This window comes from Prionailurus viverrinus, chromosome B4 (assembly GCF_022837055.1).
Source record: "Prionailurus viverrinus isolate Anna chromosome B4, UM_Priviv_1.0, whole genome shotgun sequence".
NCBI lineage: Eukaryota > Metazoa > Chordata > Mammalia > Carnivora > Felidae > Prionailurus > Prionailurus viverrinus.
In genome coordinates, this window is record NC_062567.1 from 86,966,337 (window position 1) to 86,983,790 (window position 17,454).

Sequence of the window (17,454 nt, forward strand, 5' to 3'; positions counted from 1 at the left end):
CCTCTGTCCCCTTCTCCCTCTGCCCCTTCCCAGCTCAGGCCGTGCACTTTCTCTCAAAAATAAATAAATAAATAGATTGATAGATTGATTAGATAAGTAGATGGACAAATAGACATTAAAGGGATGCCTGACCTGGGGCGCCTAGGCGGCTCAATCAGGTAAGCATCTAACTCTTGATTTCGGCTCAGGTCATGCTCAGGGTTTGTTGCATTCAAGCCCTGCTAAATGCACAGAGCACAGAGCTTGCTTAAGATTCTCTCTCCCCTCCCCTCTCTCTCTGCTCCTCCCCATTCTCTCTCTCTTTCTCTCAAAATAAATAAATAACCTTTTTTTTAAAAAAGGTGGAGGGGGGGTCCCTGGATGGCTCAGTCAGTTAAGCATCTGACTCTTGATTTCAGCTTAGGTCATGATCGCATGGTTCGGGAGTTCAAGCCTCACATCGGGCTCTGTGCTGTTAGCATAGAGCCTGCTTGGGATTTTTTCCTCTCCTTCCCTCTCTCTCTCTCTCTGCCCCTCCCTCACTCTCACACACACTCTCTCTCAAAAATAAATAAACTTTAAAAAAAAAAAAACAAAGGGGGCGCCTGGGTGGCGCAGTCGGTTAAGCATCCGACTTCAGCCAGGTCACAATCTCGCGGTCCGTGAGTTCGAGCCCCGCGTCGGGCTCTGGGCTGATGGCTCAGAGCCTGGAGCCTGTTTCCGATTCTGTGTCTCCCTCTCTCTCTGCCCCTCGCCCGTTCATGCTCTGTCTCTCTCTGTCCCAAAAATAAATAAACGCTGAAAAAAAAAATTTTTTTTAAATAAAAAAAAAAAGGACATTAAAAACCCTGAAATTAAACCATTATCTTATCCTCATAACTGCCTGGTTCTAATCAACTGATCTCACCTGGATAGCCATGTATATATACATATATAGATTGTGTTTGGAAAAATGAGAAAACTTGGGAAGGGACGAATCAAAGAGAATAATCAATAAAAGATAAGTTAACATAAAAATACCATAACCCCAGGGGCACCTGGGTGGCTCAGTTGGTTAAACGTCAGACTCTTGGTTTAGGCTCCGGTTATGATCTCACAGTTCGTGAATTTGAGCCCCACATCAGGCTCTGTGCTGGTGGCACAGAGCCTGCTTGGAATATTCTCTCTCTCTCTATCTCTCTCTCTCTCTCTCTCTCTCTCTCTCTCTCTCTCTCAACAAACAAACAAACAAACAAACAAACTTTTTAAAAAATACCATAACTCCTGATGCATTGACAAGTAATTTTAAACCAAGGTTACCTGACATTCTGAAAAGTTGGCAAATTTTTTTAAATCTTAAATTAAATAATAGCAATTCCTTTGATTTGTTGGTAAATATTATGATTTTGTATCTGGACAGAATGTAACATTCACTCTTCAAGTAACTTTTTCAATACTATTTTAGGGGTCTTCAAGTTCTACTTACCCCTGTTCTTGCAAACATCCTTGAGGCAGATCAGGAAAAGTGTTGGGGTTTTGACCAGTTTTTTGCAGAAACTAGTGATATACTTCATCGGATGATAATTCATGTTTTTTCACTGCAACAAATGACAGCCCATAAGATTTATATTCATAGCTACAATACGTAAGTACCTCTTTATATTTTCATCCTGTATCATAATGTTTTATTTTGTTTTGTAATTATCTTCCTAAATTAGAAGAGGAAAAGGAAAAGATGTCTCAGCTTCTCTAAAGGTACCTACCCACTCCTCACTTAGGAAATTATGTTTGAGCCTGGTTAGTACTTGGATGGGAAATTATGTTTGCGTGTTTACTAAACTCTTTTTTGCTTATTTTTGGAGTAAAAAGAGCAATTTTCTACTTTTATAAAATATACAGGTAAATTAGCTTGTTCTTAAACTGCAACTTTTATAAGACTATTTTTGTTTCTATGCCTTCTCTCTTACATAATCACATAACCACAAATAACATCCACAAATCCATAAATGGGCTGGGTTTTATTAAGAGTATTATGGTCAGGGTCACCTGGCTGAGTCAGTAGACCATGCGACCCTGAGTTCAAGCCCCATGTTGGGCATAGAGCCGACTTACAAAAAAAAAAAAAAGAAAGAAAAAAATTTACGAGTAGTATCCTATCATTTAAAAAACATTAAAGCATAAGTCTTAAATATAGCTAGTGTAGTTATTATTTGCATATGTGGCATAAACCCCTTATTAGGTGCTGGAGAAGTAATCATTTGTTTTACCTAAACAAAAACACATTGTACCTATATTATGAAAAAAATCTACCTATGTGATAGAACTGCATTTAACTAAATACACTCACACTTACATGTAAAGCTAAGGAAATCTGAATATCATAGGTGGATTATATCAGTATCCATATTCTGGATAGGATACATATACTATTCATATAGTATAATAATATATGCAGGATGTTACCATTGGGGGACACTGGGTGAAGGGTATATGGTATCACTGTGTATTATTTCTTACAACTGCATGTCAGTCTACAGTGACCTCAAATGTTTTTTAAAATGAAGAGGGCACGGGGTGCCTGGGTGGCTCGGTCGGTTAAGCGTCCGACTTCGGCTCAGGTCATGATCTCACGGTCTGTGAGTTCGAGCCCCACGTCGGGCTCTGTCCTGACAGCTCGGAGCCTGGAGCCTGCTTCAGATTCTGTGTCTCCCTCTCTCTCTGCCCCTCCCCTGTTCATGCTCTGCCTCTCTCTGTCTCAAAAATAAATAAACGTTAAAAAAAAAAATTAAAATGAAGGGGGCAGCTATTTCTGCCCTCGGGTCCTGTCCCTGTGCTATAATAAAAACACCTTTTGTACTGAAAAAAATAAAATAAAAATAAAATGAAGGGGAAAAAACATTACACCCATTCTGTGTGCCTTAATGTCTGTTTTGACAAGAGTCAAATAGCAGTTCTGATATCTTATAAAACCTTTACTGGCAATTAATGTATTCAGGAATAAAATTAATTAGATAAAGTAATATTTTAGGTACTACTATGTAATATGTATAATATACTGTTAATATAAACATAAAAGAATACAATATAATGAATAAAATAACATTAATATAAAATTAGGTTAAATGTGTATTATTCATCTTTATTTTGTTATGTAATAGCGTGAATAAATCTGTGTCAGAGTTAGGTGTTGGCAACTATTTCATTTTAAGAACATATGTGAACATTAAAAAGCCCACCCAAGCCTGAGCCAGATCACAGCCTTTCCACTGAAATGTCTCTTTGATTGCATATATCTGTTTAGGGAGAATCTACTTTTTCCCCTAAAACATCATTTTGAAAATACCTGGTTATATTAATTCATTCAACAAATATTTATAGTCACGTCACAGATACCACTGTGAGTTCTTTGTCATTTAATCCTCACAGCAGCTCTGTGAGGTGGGTACTATCGCTTATGTTTTATAGATGAGGAAACAGCATAGAGGTGTTAAGTAACTTAAGGTATTTTCCGCAAGTCAGTATAACTGGAATTTGAACCCACGTAGTCTGATCCAGAGTCCTTGCTCTAAAGTGCTGTGTTATGTTGGCTCCCCATTATTCAACATGAAGAATCCTGTATCTTTTTTTTTTTTTTTTTTTTTAAATTTTTTTTTCAATGTTTATTTATTTTGGGACAGAGAGAGACAGAGCATGAACGGGGGAGGGGCAGAGAGAGAGGGAGACACAGAATCGGAAGCAGGCTCCGGGCTCTGAGCCATCAGCCCAGAGCCCGACGCGGGGCTCGAACTCACAGACCGCGAGATCGTGACCTGGCTGAAGTCGGACGCTTAACCGACTGCGCCACCCAGGCGCCCCAAGAATCCTGTATCTTATACATATTCAGTATAGGTGTTCAGACATAAAAGTATTCTAGAATGGATTACTGCATAGACAGGTCTGTGCAGTTTTCAGTTTAATAGACATTATAGTATCCACATCAACAAAACAGTGTTTCTATAGACCTGCCGTGATCTGAAGTATCTCTTAGAAAGAAATGTTGTACCTCCCTCCCCCCCACACACACAGATTTATTTCTTACTCCATCCCAGTAATGTTGTCCCTTTGCATTTTTCTCACACAGTGCTACTGTATTTCATGAACTGGTATATAAACAAACCAAAATTATTTCTTCAAATCAAGAACTTATATATGAAGGACGACGTTTAGTTATAGAACCTGGAAGACTGGCACAGCATTTTCCTAAAACTACTGAGGAAAATCCCATCTTTGTAGTGAGTCGGGAACCTCTGAGTACCATAGGATTGATATATGAGAAAAGTAAGTTGGAATTTTTCTAGTGTTCTTCATAGCCATTAAAAAAAAAAAATGACCTGTAAAAATGATTGGCATCTTCATAAAGTTGATTGATGAGGACAGTAATGTAGAATTTTCATAAACTTAAAAATTTTGTAAATAAGTTGAATGAGACTAGTAATAAAATTGAAAAGCCTTGTAGGAACATAATTTGACCTTAAATATTTTGTGTCATAAAATGGTAGTTTGTCATGTATGCTTTACTGTAGCTCTCTGCTTTTAGTATTTTACTAACATTCAAAATAACCTTTTGTATCACAAGTTTGAGCCAATATTTATTGTGTCCGCTGTGAATAGGACACTTTGTCAGGCTTTGAAATCTATGAAAAATTAGATCTACATTTTGGAATCTTAAATTATTAATTGTACTGGTGAAAAAAAAAATTACCCAGATATTTACTTTTCTGTTTGGATCTTTGGGATTTGATTTAGATTTAAAGAGAAGCATTGAGCTTCTGTTGTATTGGAATATATCTAAGAAAAGAACTAAACTCCTTAGAAATATTTCTGGTAATTTCTTAGTTGTTAAGGAATGAGCATTTTTGCTTCAAGTGATTTTTTTTTAACCAGGAAAAGAACATAAAACAGTTTTGTTACTAATGTTTAATTTGGGGGTAATGTAGATGTTAATGTTTAATTTAGAGATTGCTGTATAAAAGCTATAGTAATTTATTCAAAATACTTTATTTCTGATTTTAATTTTTTTCGTATTTCAGTTTCCCTTCCTAAAGTACATCCACGTTACGATTTAGATGGGGATGCTAGCATGGCTAAGGTTAGTGTTTAATTAAGTTACTTTGTAAACATCTGAATTAAAATTATCTTATCAACAATGGAAGCAATAAAATGTGTTATCTTTACATACGCCTATATGATTTAGGAACTTATTCATTTAAGTTATCCATTGCAGGGGCGCCTGGGTGGCTCAGTCGGTTAAATGTCTGACTTAGGCTCAGGTCATGATCTCATAGTTTGTGAGTTTGAGCCCTGCGTCGGGCTCTGTGCTGACAGCTCGGAGCCTGAGCCTGCTTCGACTCTGTGTTTCCCATTCTCTCTGCTCCTCCCTGGCTCGTGCTCTATCCCTGTCTGTCTCTCAAAAATATAATGTTCAAAAAAAAAAAAAAATTGTTACCCAATGCAGATTATTTTGTTCTTTTTTGTTAATTTTTTTTTTTTAAACATTTATTTAACTTTGAGAGACAGAGTGAGACAGAGCATGAGTGGGGGAGGAGCAAAGAGAGAGAGTGGGGGACCCAGAATCCAAAGCAGGCTCCAGGATCTGAGCTGTTAGCACAGAGCTCAATGCAGGGCTCAAACCCACAGACCATGAGAGACCATGTCCCAAGCCGAAGTCAGACACTTAACTGACTGAGCCACCTGGGCACCCCTCTTTCTTCCTTATATCTTTTGTTAAATTCCTAAGAAAATTTTCTCTATTGAGACAGAACATATTTAACATTATCATGTTAAGGCTGAAATATTTATTGTATCTGTCCTTAGCTTTTAGAAATTGGTAGTTTGTGTTTTTAAATTAACCTGATAAAAATATATAAGCTTGAAAATTTTTATGTAAAAGTTTTTCTTATCCTGTACCACAATTTGCACCAAATACTGACATTTGTGTTTCTTCATTAGGCAATAACAGGAGTTGTATGTTATGCTTGTAAAATTGCCAATACCTTGCTGCTTTATCAGGAATTAATGCGAAAGGGGATACGATGGTTGATGTAAGTAATAGACTGAAATTTGAAAATGAGTGGTAACCACTCCATCATTGATACTTTACCTCTTCAGACTAAGAAGCATCAAGTGCTTGGGGTTTTTTATTGTTTGGTTTGGTTTGGTTTGGTTTTTAAAGATTTTATCTTTCCTTTTTTAATTTTATTTTTTTGAGTGAAAGAGAGAGACAGAATGGGAGCAGGAGAGGGGGCAGAGGGAGAGAGAGAAAGGGAGAGAATCCCAACCTGGCTCCATGCTCTGTGCAGAGCTCAGCACAGGACTCGATCCCACAAACTGTGAGACCATGACCTGAGGTGCAGTCAAGAGTCACATGCTCAACTGACTGAGCCACCCAGGCTCATTCCTAAAGATTTTATTTTTAAGTCATCTCTACACCCAGTGTAGGGTTCAAACTCACTATTGCAAGATCCAAAGTCACATGCTCCACCTACTGAGCCAGCCAGGCACCCCTTCTGTAATATTATAATACACTTGTTTCACATTTGGTGTACAAAACATTTAGCAACTATTTTTTTATTTGATTCCTGCAGCAGCTTGTGAGATACATAGGACAAATAGTATCTGAATTTTAAAACTTATGCCACACTGTACATACAGGGTGATGGTAAATGAATTCTTTTTCCAAGGACTTGACTCAGCTGTCATTTCACTCTCTTGGTGGGTGGCCTTTGGCATTGTTGTAATCCAAGGTAGTCTGGACTTGTTCTAGAATTCTAGCCCCAGGCAACCTCGCATATGCTTTCTGTCTATATAGATTTGCCTATTCGAGACACTTCATATAAATGAAATTATACAGTGGAGTACAAACTCACCTTGACAAGCAATAAGAGCTGTTGTTTTTTGTTTTTTGTTTTTTTTAAGTAAATCATGTTAATATAGTTACTCTGGGTCAGAATATTGATTAATTATTATCTTTCCCGAAAGTGACCCTAAGAAATATTTTGTGGATGAATATGATTTGCCCCCCCCCCTTTTTTTTTTTTTACTTTTCATGATTTATAGATGTTCTTTCCATCTGATAGAAGTGGAGAATAAATGGTCTCTCTTGAACATCATGCCTCTAGTTTCTGTACACCATCATTTAAGGCTTTTGAATTTTATACGCACACAGCAATGGCCTCGTGTTCCCTGGGATCATAATGCCCTTTGGCCTAGTGCTTGTGACAGTTTATATGTACCTCCCTCACGCCTATCCTTCCCTTCTTACGAAAGCATCTCATCATTCTCATCCTGCTGGTGCTTTAAGAAGAAAAAAGAATGACACTTTTGTTAAACTCATAAATTTATGGGGTTTTTTTTTAGGTGTTCACATATCCAGCTTATAAGCCTACGCTTTTCTCTTTCCATTAAGAAGGCTTTTTGTTTTTACTAAATAATTTCTGGAAAAATCTGAGTGTTGACTCCATTTACTTTTGTGGTATTGTAACTAACAGCTCTCGTGTTCTCTTGTTCTTGTTATGTACCACAGTCACTGCTCCGTGAAGCTTTTATTCCTTTTACCTATTAACTTTTAGTTTAATAAGTCATGAGAAAATAGTTTTTTGTTTTGCTTTGGTTTTTGGTTTGGGGTTTTTTTTGAAAATGGGTTTTGTTTTTTTTTTAATTTTTTTATTTAAAAAAAATTTTTTAATGTTTATTTATTTTTTGAGAGAGAGAGAGTGAGTGTGAGCAGGGGCGGGGCAGAGAGAAAGAGGGAGACACAGAATCCAAAGCAGGTTCCAGGCTCTGAACTGTCACAGAGCCCGATGTGGGGCTCAAACCCACAAGCTGTGAGATCATGCATGACCTGAGCCGAAGCTGGATGCTTAACCGACTGAGCCACCCAGGCACCCCGAAAATGGTTTTTAATGTAGACCACTGCTGGCAAGCTTTTTCAGTTAGTAATTTTTTTCCCTTTTTTTTTTTTTTCACCAATAAAGGACTTTATTTGAAATCTGTATCTATTCCATGTTTCAAACACGACAGTTTTGTATTAGAAATACAGCTCTCTGCCGCTAACTATGGGGGATATTTGCCCTGCTGATTAACCAAAATTAAAAGGATCCAAAGAGACAGAGAGTGACCAAAGAAAGCCTCTGATGGTCTATGAACTTGAGCTCCTGTCTCTCATACTCCTTTGTTGTTAATTTTTTTTAATCAAAATATATTTTTTTAGGAATAGAATTTAGTGATTAATCACTTAATAACACCTAGTGCTCATCCCAGAGTCCTCCTTAATGCCCAGTACCCCCTCAGCACTTCCTCCCACCCAACACCCCACCACCAACCTTCAACTTGTTCTCTGTATTTAGGAGTCTCTTATGGTTTATCTTCCTCTCTGTTTTTATGTTATTTTTGCTTCCCTTCCCTTATGTTCATCTGTTTTGTATCTTAAAGTCCTCATATGAGTGAAATCATAAGATACTTATCTTTCTCTGACTTATTTTGCTTAGCATAATACACTCTAGTTCCATCCACATTGTTGCAAATGACAAGATTTCATTCTTTTGATTGCCGAGTAGTACTCCGTTGTATATATATATATACACCATATCTCTTTTATCCATTCATCTATTGATGGACATTTGGGCTCTTTCTGTACTGTAGTGCAATTGCTGGGTAAGAGGGTAGTTCTATTTTTAATTGTTTGAGGAACCTCCTCAAACTGTTTTCCGGAGTGGCTGCACCAGTTTGTGTTCCCACCAACAATGCAAAAGAGATCATCTTTCTATGCATCCTCACCAATATTCGTGTTGCCTGAGTCGTTAATTTTAGCCATTCTGACAGGCGTGAGGTGGTATCTCGTTGTGGTTTTGATTTGTATTTCCCTGATGATGAGTGATGTTGAGCATTTTTTCATGTGTTGGTTGGACATCTGGATGTCTTCTTTGGAAAAGTGTCTATTCATGTCTTTGGCCCATTTCTTCACTGGATTATTTGTTTTTTGGGTGTTGAGTTTGATAAGTTCTTTATAGATTTTGGATACTAACCCTTTATCTGATATGTCATTTGCAAATATCTTCTCCCATTCCGTCAGTTGCCTTTTAGTTTTGCTGATTGTTTCTCTGTGCAGAAGCGTCTTATCTTGATGAGGTCCCAATAGTTCATTTTCACTTTTGTTTCCCTTGCCTCTGGGTGACATGTCAAATAAGAAGTTGCTGTGGTTGAGGTCAAAGAGGTTGTTGCCTGTTTTGTCCTCTAGGATTTTGATGGTTTCCTGCCTTACATTGAGGTCTTTCATCCATTTTGAGTTTATTTTTGTGTATGGTGTAAGAAAGTGATCCAGGTTCATTCTTCTGCATGTCGCTGCCCAGTTTTCCCAGCACCATTTGCTGAAGAGACTTTTTTCCACTGGATATTCTTTCCTGCTTTGTCAAAGATTAGCTGGCCATACGTTTGTGGGTCTATTTCTGGGTTCCCTATTCTGTTGCATTGATCTATGTGTCTGCTTTTGTGCCAGTACCATACTGTCTTGATGATTACAGCTTGAAGTCCAGAATTGTGATGCCTCCAGCTTTGATTTTCTTTTTCAGGATTGCTTTGGCTATACGGGGTCTTTTCTGGTTCCATACAAATTTTAGGATTGTTTGTTCCAGGTCTGTGAAGAATGCTTGGTGGTATTTTGATAGGGATTGCCAGTTAGTAAATATTTTAGACTTTGTGGGCCATATAAGGTCTCTTATTTATTTATTTATTTTTTACAGCCTTTAAAAATATAAGTATCATTCTTAGCAAAAGCAAACATCAGGCCTTAGTTTGTTGACCCTTAATGTAGACCAAAAGCCCTCCAGTTTTATTATTAATTATGTCATCCTCCTCCTTCAGAGATCATAATTTATGAGCAGTAAAAATTAATTCTGGTGGTATAAAGCATAACACATATGGCTTATTTGTATGATTGTAGTTTAGTTTACACTGTTTAATATAATTTTAATGCCTTAGATTTCTAAACTGTTAATCCAATAAGTAGTAACTAATGGCCCGTGCCCTAGATATGTATAAGGGTCACAGAGATGCTTTCAGTAATAAAAAGTGAATTGGCGAGACTCAGGCCAAGGGGGACAAAAATGAATTGGCTTTCATAATATAAGACTGTTAATAAACTTGTCTGAAGAGTAGTAACAGCAGTGTAATTAGTGATGGACAAGAGGAAACAAATCATTCCTTAGGTAAACTAATGAGGGTATTATTATTTTTTAGAGAATTAGTTAAAGATGATTATAATGAAACTGTTCACAAAAAGACAGAAGTTGTGATCACACTGGATTTCTGCATCAGAAACATTGAAAAAACTGTGAAAGTGTAAGTAGATTACTTCCTTCCTAATAGTGGTGAAAATGTTAAACATTCACTTATGTCGTCATCCTCGGCATAGTAGAACATGCTGTTGAAGTGTTTGAGTCGAGACACCACTTTCGATTGAGTTACTTCCTCACAAAGCCAAAATTATTTAGTTGTCTCAGTACGAAGTGAACATTTGGCGGCATTTCTCCTTCCCCTTACAAAGGAAGAGGTAATCTGACAGAAACGTCTCAGTTTTTAATTTTGCAAAGCAGACACTCTGAATAGGAAAATATAGAACCTAGAGTCAACAAAGGAAGCGGGAAGAGGTATTCTAGAACTGTATTTTAGTAGTTGTAGAATTTGGGGATTACTTTTAGTTTACTCTTACTTATTAATCTTATCCCTGAGACTGTTATGAAACAATATTTTAGACTTCTCTCTTTCTAGGCTGTATTATTTGTACTGCAGAAGAAATACAATAATTGAATTCAGTATGACCTCCAATCTGTAATCTAGTAGTTTGACCATTATCATGGCGTAAGACTGTTGGAAATTAAGTTGTCTTTTATATTTTGTATAAAAATTTATAAGTAGGAGTATATAAAATTCCTTCTTTACAGAGACATCAAGTTTTCTTGGAATCTGTTGCTTGTAGGCTTTGCATTCAATATTTTATTCTTAAATAGTTACGATAATAAAAACTCAGGTATAATTTATAAAACATCTTTTAAAATCTTTATATTCAAAAATCTGTATATTCATTATGCTCATTGAATTTTTCCATGCTTGTTTTCATACAGATACGAAAAGTTGATGAAGATCAACCTAGAAGCAGCAGAGTTAGGTGAAATTTCAGACATACACACCAAATTGTTGAGAGTGAGTATTTACACAATTATGACAGTCATTGGCTCATAACCTATTCCTTTGCTAGTCAGATTAGATCTCAGCTTTCCCAGAAAGATGATATACCTAAAGGATTTCCAGAGAAGGGGTAGCCTTTTCCCATCTTTAGGAACTATTTACAATATTTAAATTCCCTTACTGACATGAAGTTCTTCATGATGTTTCCAAGTGCCTGCTTTGCTTTCAGTCCTTTTCTCTCTAAAGTCTCTCTCAAGTCTCCCTTTAAAATCCATAATGCTCAGGGCGCCTGGGTGGCTTAAGTCGTTAAGCGTCTAGCTCTTGATTTCAGCTCAGCTCACGATCTTGTTCATGAGTTCACCCTGACAGTGTGGAGCCTGCTTGGGATTCTCTCTCCCTCTCTCTCTCTATTCCCTTCCCCAGCTCACTTGATCGCTTGCTCTCTCTGTCTCAAATAAATAAACATTATTCTTAAAAAGCGGGGGCAGGGCACCTGGGTGGCTCAGTCAGTTGAGCAGCCTGCCTTGGCTCGGGTCATGATCTCATGGCATTCTGATTATTGTTTCTGTATTTTGCTGATCTGCATCTGAACCCACTGGTTTTATTTAGCTTTCCAGTTCTCAGGGAACGATAGAAACCAGTCTTCAGGATATCGAAAGCAGATTATCTCCAGGTGGATTGTTGGCAGACATGTGGGCCCATCAAGAAGGCACTCATCCAAAAGATAGACAGTAGGTTATATAACTTTATTGGTAGTTTCTGCTCTTATTCTTAAATGTCCTTTTTCACATTGACTTATATAATTTACTTGGATTTTTTTTTTCTTATATAGTGTAGAAAAGCTACAAGTCCTGCTAAATTGCATCACAGAGATTTACTATCAGTTCAAAAAAGACAAAGCAGAACGTAGTGAGTAAAATTTGCCATTTGTTAATCTAATGAATCAATTCTACTAGTTGTAATTCAATTGAATTCATTTGGTATATTTCTGAGGGTGGTTCCTTAAGTTATTTATTTCAGAGACTTGATTCTGTTGGGAAAGAGGTTGAATATACTAAAAATTATTCCTAAAAACAATCTTTTGAAAATTTTAAATCGGGGGTCCTGAACCCCAAAATCTCTAGAGGCCAGTCATAGAAAAGAAAATGATTGGCCACTGGAGACAGGAGGACAGGAGAGGAAGTACCCCGTCTAAAGAGGAGAGCCACTACTCAGATTCACCAGATTCATTGCCCAGTCTTCCTGTTCTCAAGGGAAGCTGGAAGTACAGATTTTATTAAAAACCCTGGGGACACCTGGCTGGCTCAGTTGGTGGAGTGTGTGACTCTCAATCTTGGGGTCATGGGTTTAAGCCCCACGTCGGGTATAGAGATCACATAAATAAATAAATCTTTTTTTTTTTTTTAAGGAATAAAATGTCCTGATTTTAAATGTTGGCAGTTCATTTTTTTTCTTTTTTTTGATGTTGACACTGTATAGATCAAATGAAAGCATTGGGCTACATATCTAAGCCATGAGTCATGAGTTTGTGACATCTACTCTAAACTGCCTTTTTGGGGTGCCTGGCTGGCTTAGTCAGTGGAATATACAACTCTTGATCTTGCATTGGGTGTAGAGATTTCTTAAAGATAAAATCTTAAAAAGAAAACCCTCTTGCCCTTTTTGAAGTCATAATTTCAAAAGATAAAAACTTTTGCATGACTCTGTGATTCTACATTTACAGAAGCAATATTTCTTATTTGTAGGACTAGCTTATAATGAAGAACAGATCCACAAATTTGATAAGTAAGTGTCCATATTATGTTTAACAATTGTTTTCAGGGTTATGTTATTAATATAATTCCTCTTAAAATTGAAATTAATTACAATGAAAAATACATTTTCATCTTAGCTTTACAGAATGGTTACTGTGTATGTACATATTTGAGGTCCATGTGTCTGGTCCCTGATTGAGAGGTTGAAGAGAAGGGAGAATAAGGAGGTGGTCTTCTGCTTCACATGCTCTGATTGCAGAAGGACAAATAAGGAAGAACATAGACAAGGCCAGGCTTAACCACTTTCTTACCTTGACTTCATTGAATAAGTATTTGTGACCATTCTCCTTTATGAACCTTCTCTTTTGCTTCCTGCTGCTTTAATGTCGATTTTAGAAACCTTTGGCTTTCTACTATAAATATTCTAAAGCCATAACAGTCATTATTAAGAAACGTAAGTTTTATATGTTTGAAAAGTTTTTAATATTTGAAGCAGAAATCGTGACATTGGTTTAAACCTACGATTATTTCTAAATTATAGGCAAAAACTGTATTACCATGCAACAAAAGCTATGACCCATTTTACAGACGAATGTGTTAAAAAATATGAGGCATTTTTGGATAAGTCAGAAGAATGGATGAGGTAAGTAAGCTTTGTGGTTGACTGCACAATGTACAATTCAGTGAATGTTGTATTTTTTAAGTAATATTGATATTAGACTGCTTATTGATTCTTTTTGGTTTTCAGAAAGATGCTTCATCTTAGGAAACAGTTATTATCACTAACTAATCAGTGTTTTGATATTGAAGAAGAAGTGTCGAAGTATCAAGATTATACAAATGAGGTATGACTATGAAAAGTATCTAGAAAACATCTTTTTCCTACTAGGAAAAAAAATGTATTTCTTCTCAGTTTGAAATGATTGAAAAGGGAGAAATAGGACATAAATTGCCTTATATTCAGTTCTGTTTACCCATTTGTAATATGTGTTTGAGCCAAGTTTTCAGAACTTAGATGTCTTACGATTAAAAGCATATGATAAAATATTAAAAATTTTTTTTTACATTTATTTATTTTTGAGAGATAGAGACAGAGCACTAGTTGGGGAGGGGTAGAGAGAGAGGGAGATACAGAATCCAAAGCTGTCAGCACAGAGCCTGACGCGGGGCTCGAACGCACAAACTGTGAGATCATGACCTGAGCCTAAGTCAGACACTTAACTGACTAAGCCACCCAGGCACCCCTAAAAGCATATGATAAAATATTTTTAAAAAAATTTTAAAGCATATGTTAGAACATTCTTTTATCTATAAGAAAAGTTTTCTTTAGGGGCTCCTGGGTGGCTCAGCCGGTTAAGTATCAGACTTGGGCTCAGGTCATGGTCTCACAGTTGGTGAGTTCAAGCCCCATATCTGGCTCTGTGCTGACAGCTCACAGCCTGGAGCCTGCTTCGGATTCTGTGTCTCCCTCTCTCTCTGCCCCTCCCCCACTCGCACTCTGTCTCCCTCTCTTTCCAAAATAAATAAAACATTAAAAAAATTTTTTTTCAAAAGAGAATATTTTCTTAGAGTATTCATTTAAGTACTGTATCATTCATGGTTTTGAAATTAAAATTTAAAAGCTATAAAGGGCTTAATAAACCTGGAACATTTGATGTAAGATCTGTAGTTTGTACTTCGTTCAGTGATTGATGTGAATTTTTTTCGATGTTTTAGTTACAAGAAACTTTGCCTCAAAAAATGTTTGCAGCCTCCAGTGGAATCAAACATACCATGACCCCAATTTATCCATGTTCTAATACATTAGTGGAAATGACTCTTGGGTAAGAAATTTATTATTTGGTAACTATTATGTTTCTGTTCATTTTTATTTCAGTTTGTGATCTTGCTCTTTTATTTTGAAATTTTTGGTGTTTGTGGTGACTATACTTACTAATGTATTTAATGGCTTACTTCAGTCAAGAGAACTAAAACATGGTGTAATTCTAAAACATTTGCATACTTTTTTGAACAGAGACATTCTTATTTTGTTTGTATAGTATGAAGAAATTAAAGGAAGAGATGGAAGGAGTGGTGAAAGAACTTGCTGAAAATAATCATATTTTAGAAAGGTGAGTAATGGAAATGCCATTCTGCTCTGTGATTTTTCTCTCTTTTTTTTTTTTAAATGTTTTTATGTTTGTTTATTTTTGAGAGAGAGAGAGAGAGAGAGAGGGAACATGAGCAGGGGAGGGGCAGAGAGAGAGAGGGAACACAGAATCAGAAGCAGGCTCCAGGCTCCTAGCTGTCAGCACACAGCCAGGCGCAGGGCTCGAACTCATAAACCATAAGTTTATGACCTGAGCCGAAGTCGGACACTCAACCGCCTGAGCCACCCAGGTGCTCCTCTGCCCTGTGGTTTTCTGTGCACTAGAGCACATATAGATCTAAACTTGTACCTGTCTGTCTGTAGTAGTAGGTTAAGTAGTGGGAAAAGGATAGATATCAAGTCAAGAACCCTTATGTTCTGTGATTTCCGTGGTGCCCTGTAATGTGCTTGAGGTTGGTTGGATAAAGACAAGTCAACTGTGATTGATTCCATTTTATAGAAGCACTGGTTAATAGAATTATTTGCTTATTTGAGTCAGTTTGTGAAAATGAAAATCTTTTGCACATTATTTTTCATGCATTTTCTCATTAGAATCATAAGTTTAAATTTTGGAATCAGAATGGCTTATAAGAGGCACCTGCCTGGCTGGCTTAGAGCATGTGACTCTTGATCTCAGGGTTGTAAGTTTGAGCCTGACACCGGGTGAAGAGATTACTTAAATAAAACTTAAAAAAAAAAAAATCCTCATAGATCAGGGAGAGAGAGAGTTGGAAAACACCCAGAGCCAGTAAACCCACTTTTGAATGCTTTTTCCTCCTCCCAGTTCCTCAGGGAAGTTAAGGAATATTTGGCTTTCTAGTAAGAACCCTTCTCTTTGAAACCCTTATGTGCTTATCGATATGTTCTCTAATTCCCAGCATACTAATAAAAGTACTTCACACTTGTGTGACGTTTTATATGCTTGCAGGGCACTTTCACACTGCGTAAGCTTGCTCAGCATGCATTCCAGCCTCATACAGTAGCTGAGCAGACAGTCTCTATCCATGTTTCACAGGTACTGAAGTTCACACCCTAAGAGGTGAGCTGGAGCTGGAATCTAGCCTCCTATTTCCTCATACAGTCTTATCCCCCCTGGAACTATTCTCGCAAATAAAAGGACCAAAGAAAGTTTCCTGTAGTTTGGAAAGATTGTCAGAAAGTCACATGATTTTTTAGCTATGTGCAGAAAGTTATTTGACATTTCTTTTTTTTTTTTTAATTTTTTATTTTAGAGCACAAGTAGGGGGAGAGAAGAGAGAGAAAGAGAGAGAAAATCTTAAGCAGCTCCACACTCAGCCCAGAGCCCAATGCAGGGCTTGATCCCATGACCCTGGGATCACAGCCTGAGCCGAAATCAGGATCTGGACGCTCAACTTTGACTGAGCCACCCAGATGCCCTGACACTTGTTTTTTGGTGTGTTTTTTTTAAGTTTTTTGGGTTTTTTTTTTGTTTGTTTGTTTGTTTTTTTTTTGAGTAATCTCTACACCCTATGTGGGGTTTAAACCCAAAACCCTGGGGTCAAGTTGCACGCTCTACCCACTGAGCCAGCCAGGTGACCTATTCACTTCTGTAGTATTATCAATTTTTTCTTTCTTTTTATACATATATATATTTATTTTATTTTTTATAATTTAACTTTATTTTTTATTTTTTTTAATTTACATCCAAATTAGTATATAGTGAAGCAATGATTTCAGGAGTAAATTTCTTAATGCCCCTTACCCATTTAGCCCATCCTCCCTCCCACAACCCTTCCAGCAGCCCTCAGTTTGTTCTCCATATTTATGAGTCTCTTCATTTTGTCCCCCTCCGTTTTATTATATTATTTTTGTTTCCCTTCCCTTATGTTCATCTGTTTTGTCTCTTAAAGGCCTCATATGAGTGAAGTCATATGATTTTTGTCTTTCTCTGACTAATTTCACTTAGCTATCAATTTTTTCTCAATGAATTAGTTTTTAGAATACATTCTATAAAGATTTCCTACAATATATGATTGTAAAAATTTGGAAATGAAAGGCTCTACCTGCCTTTTCTCATGATCCCCTTCCATCCCTGCAGAAGTAATTACTATTAACAGTTTGTTGTGCATGTACGTTTTATGTGAATGGGATCATTCTGTTCATACTGGTTTAGTCTTTTTTCATCTAAGACTATATCACCGGTACTTTTTCATGTCCATATATATAGCTCTACTTTTTCTCATTTTCTTTCTTTCTTTCTTTCTTTCTTTCTTTCTCTCTCTCTCTCTCTCTCTCTCTCTTTCTTTATTTCTTTCTTTTTTTTTTTAAATTTTTTTTTTTCAACGTTTATTTATTTTTGGGACAGAGAGAGACAGAGCATGAACGGGGGAGGGGCAGAGAGAGGGAGACACAGAATCGGAAACAGGCTCCAGG

At 36.8% G+C, this 17,454-nt stretch overlaps 1 protein-coding gene across 2 annotated transcripts in view; it reads left to right on the forward strand.

Moving 5' to 3' along the window:
* Positions 1-17,454, forward strand: part of TBK1 (TANK binding kinase 1) — a 51,989-nt gene that overhangs the window by 29,910 nt on the left and 4,625 nt on the right. Inside the window, exons 8-21 of one of the 2 annotated variants that reach the window (XM_047865194.1) lie at positions 1,424-1,603; positions 4,079-4,275; positions 5,028-5,086; positions 5,947-6,038; positions 10,231-10,332; positions 11,115-11,193; positions 11,788-11,909; positions 12,011-12,087; positions 12,924-12,963; positions 13,474-13,575; positions 13,681-13,777; positions 14,649-14,755; positions 14,972-15,043; positions 15,989-16,077. In XM_047865194.1, coding sequence (XP_047721150.1) covers positions 1,424-1,603; positions 4,079-4,275; positions 5,028-5,086; positions 5,947-6,038; positions 10,231-10,332; positions 11,115-11,193; positions 11,788-11,909; positions 12,011-12,087; positions 12,924-12,963; positions 13,474-13,575; positions 13,681-13,777; positions 14,649-14,755; positions 14,972-15,043; positions 15,989-16,043 — 1,381 coding nt within the window. In that variant the 3' untranslated portion in view covers positions 16,044-16,077. Of the gene's footprint in view, positions 1-1,423; positions 1,604-4,078; positions 4,276-5,027; positions 5,087-5,946; positions 6,039-10,230; positions 10,333-11,114; positions 11,194-11,787; positions 11,910-12,010; positions 12,088-12,923; positions 12,964-13,473; positions 13,576-13,680; positions 13,778-14,648; positions 14,756-14,971; positions 15,044-15,988; positions 16,078-17,454 lie in introns of those variants that run through there. The other variant, XM_047865195.1, reaches the window with a different exon arrangement.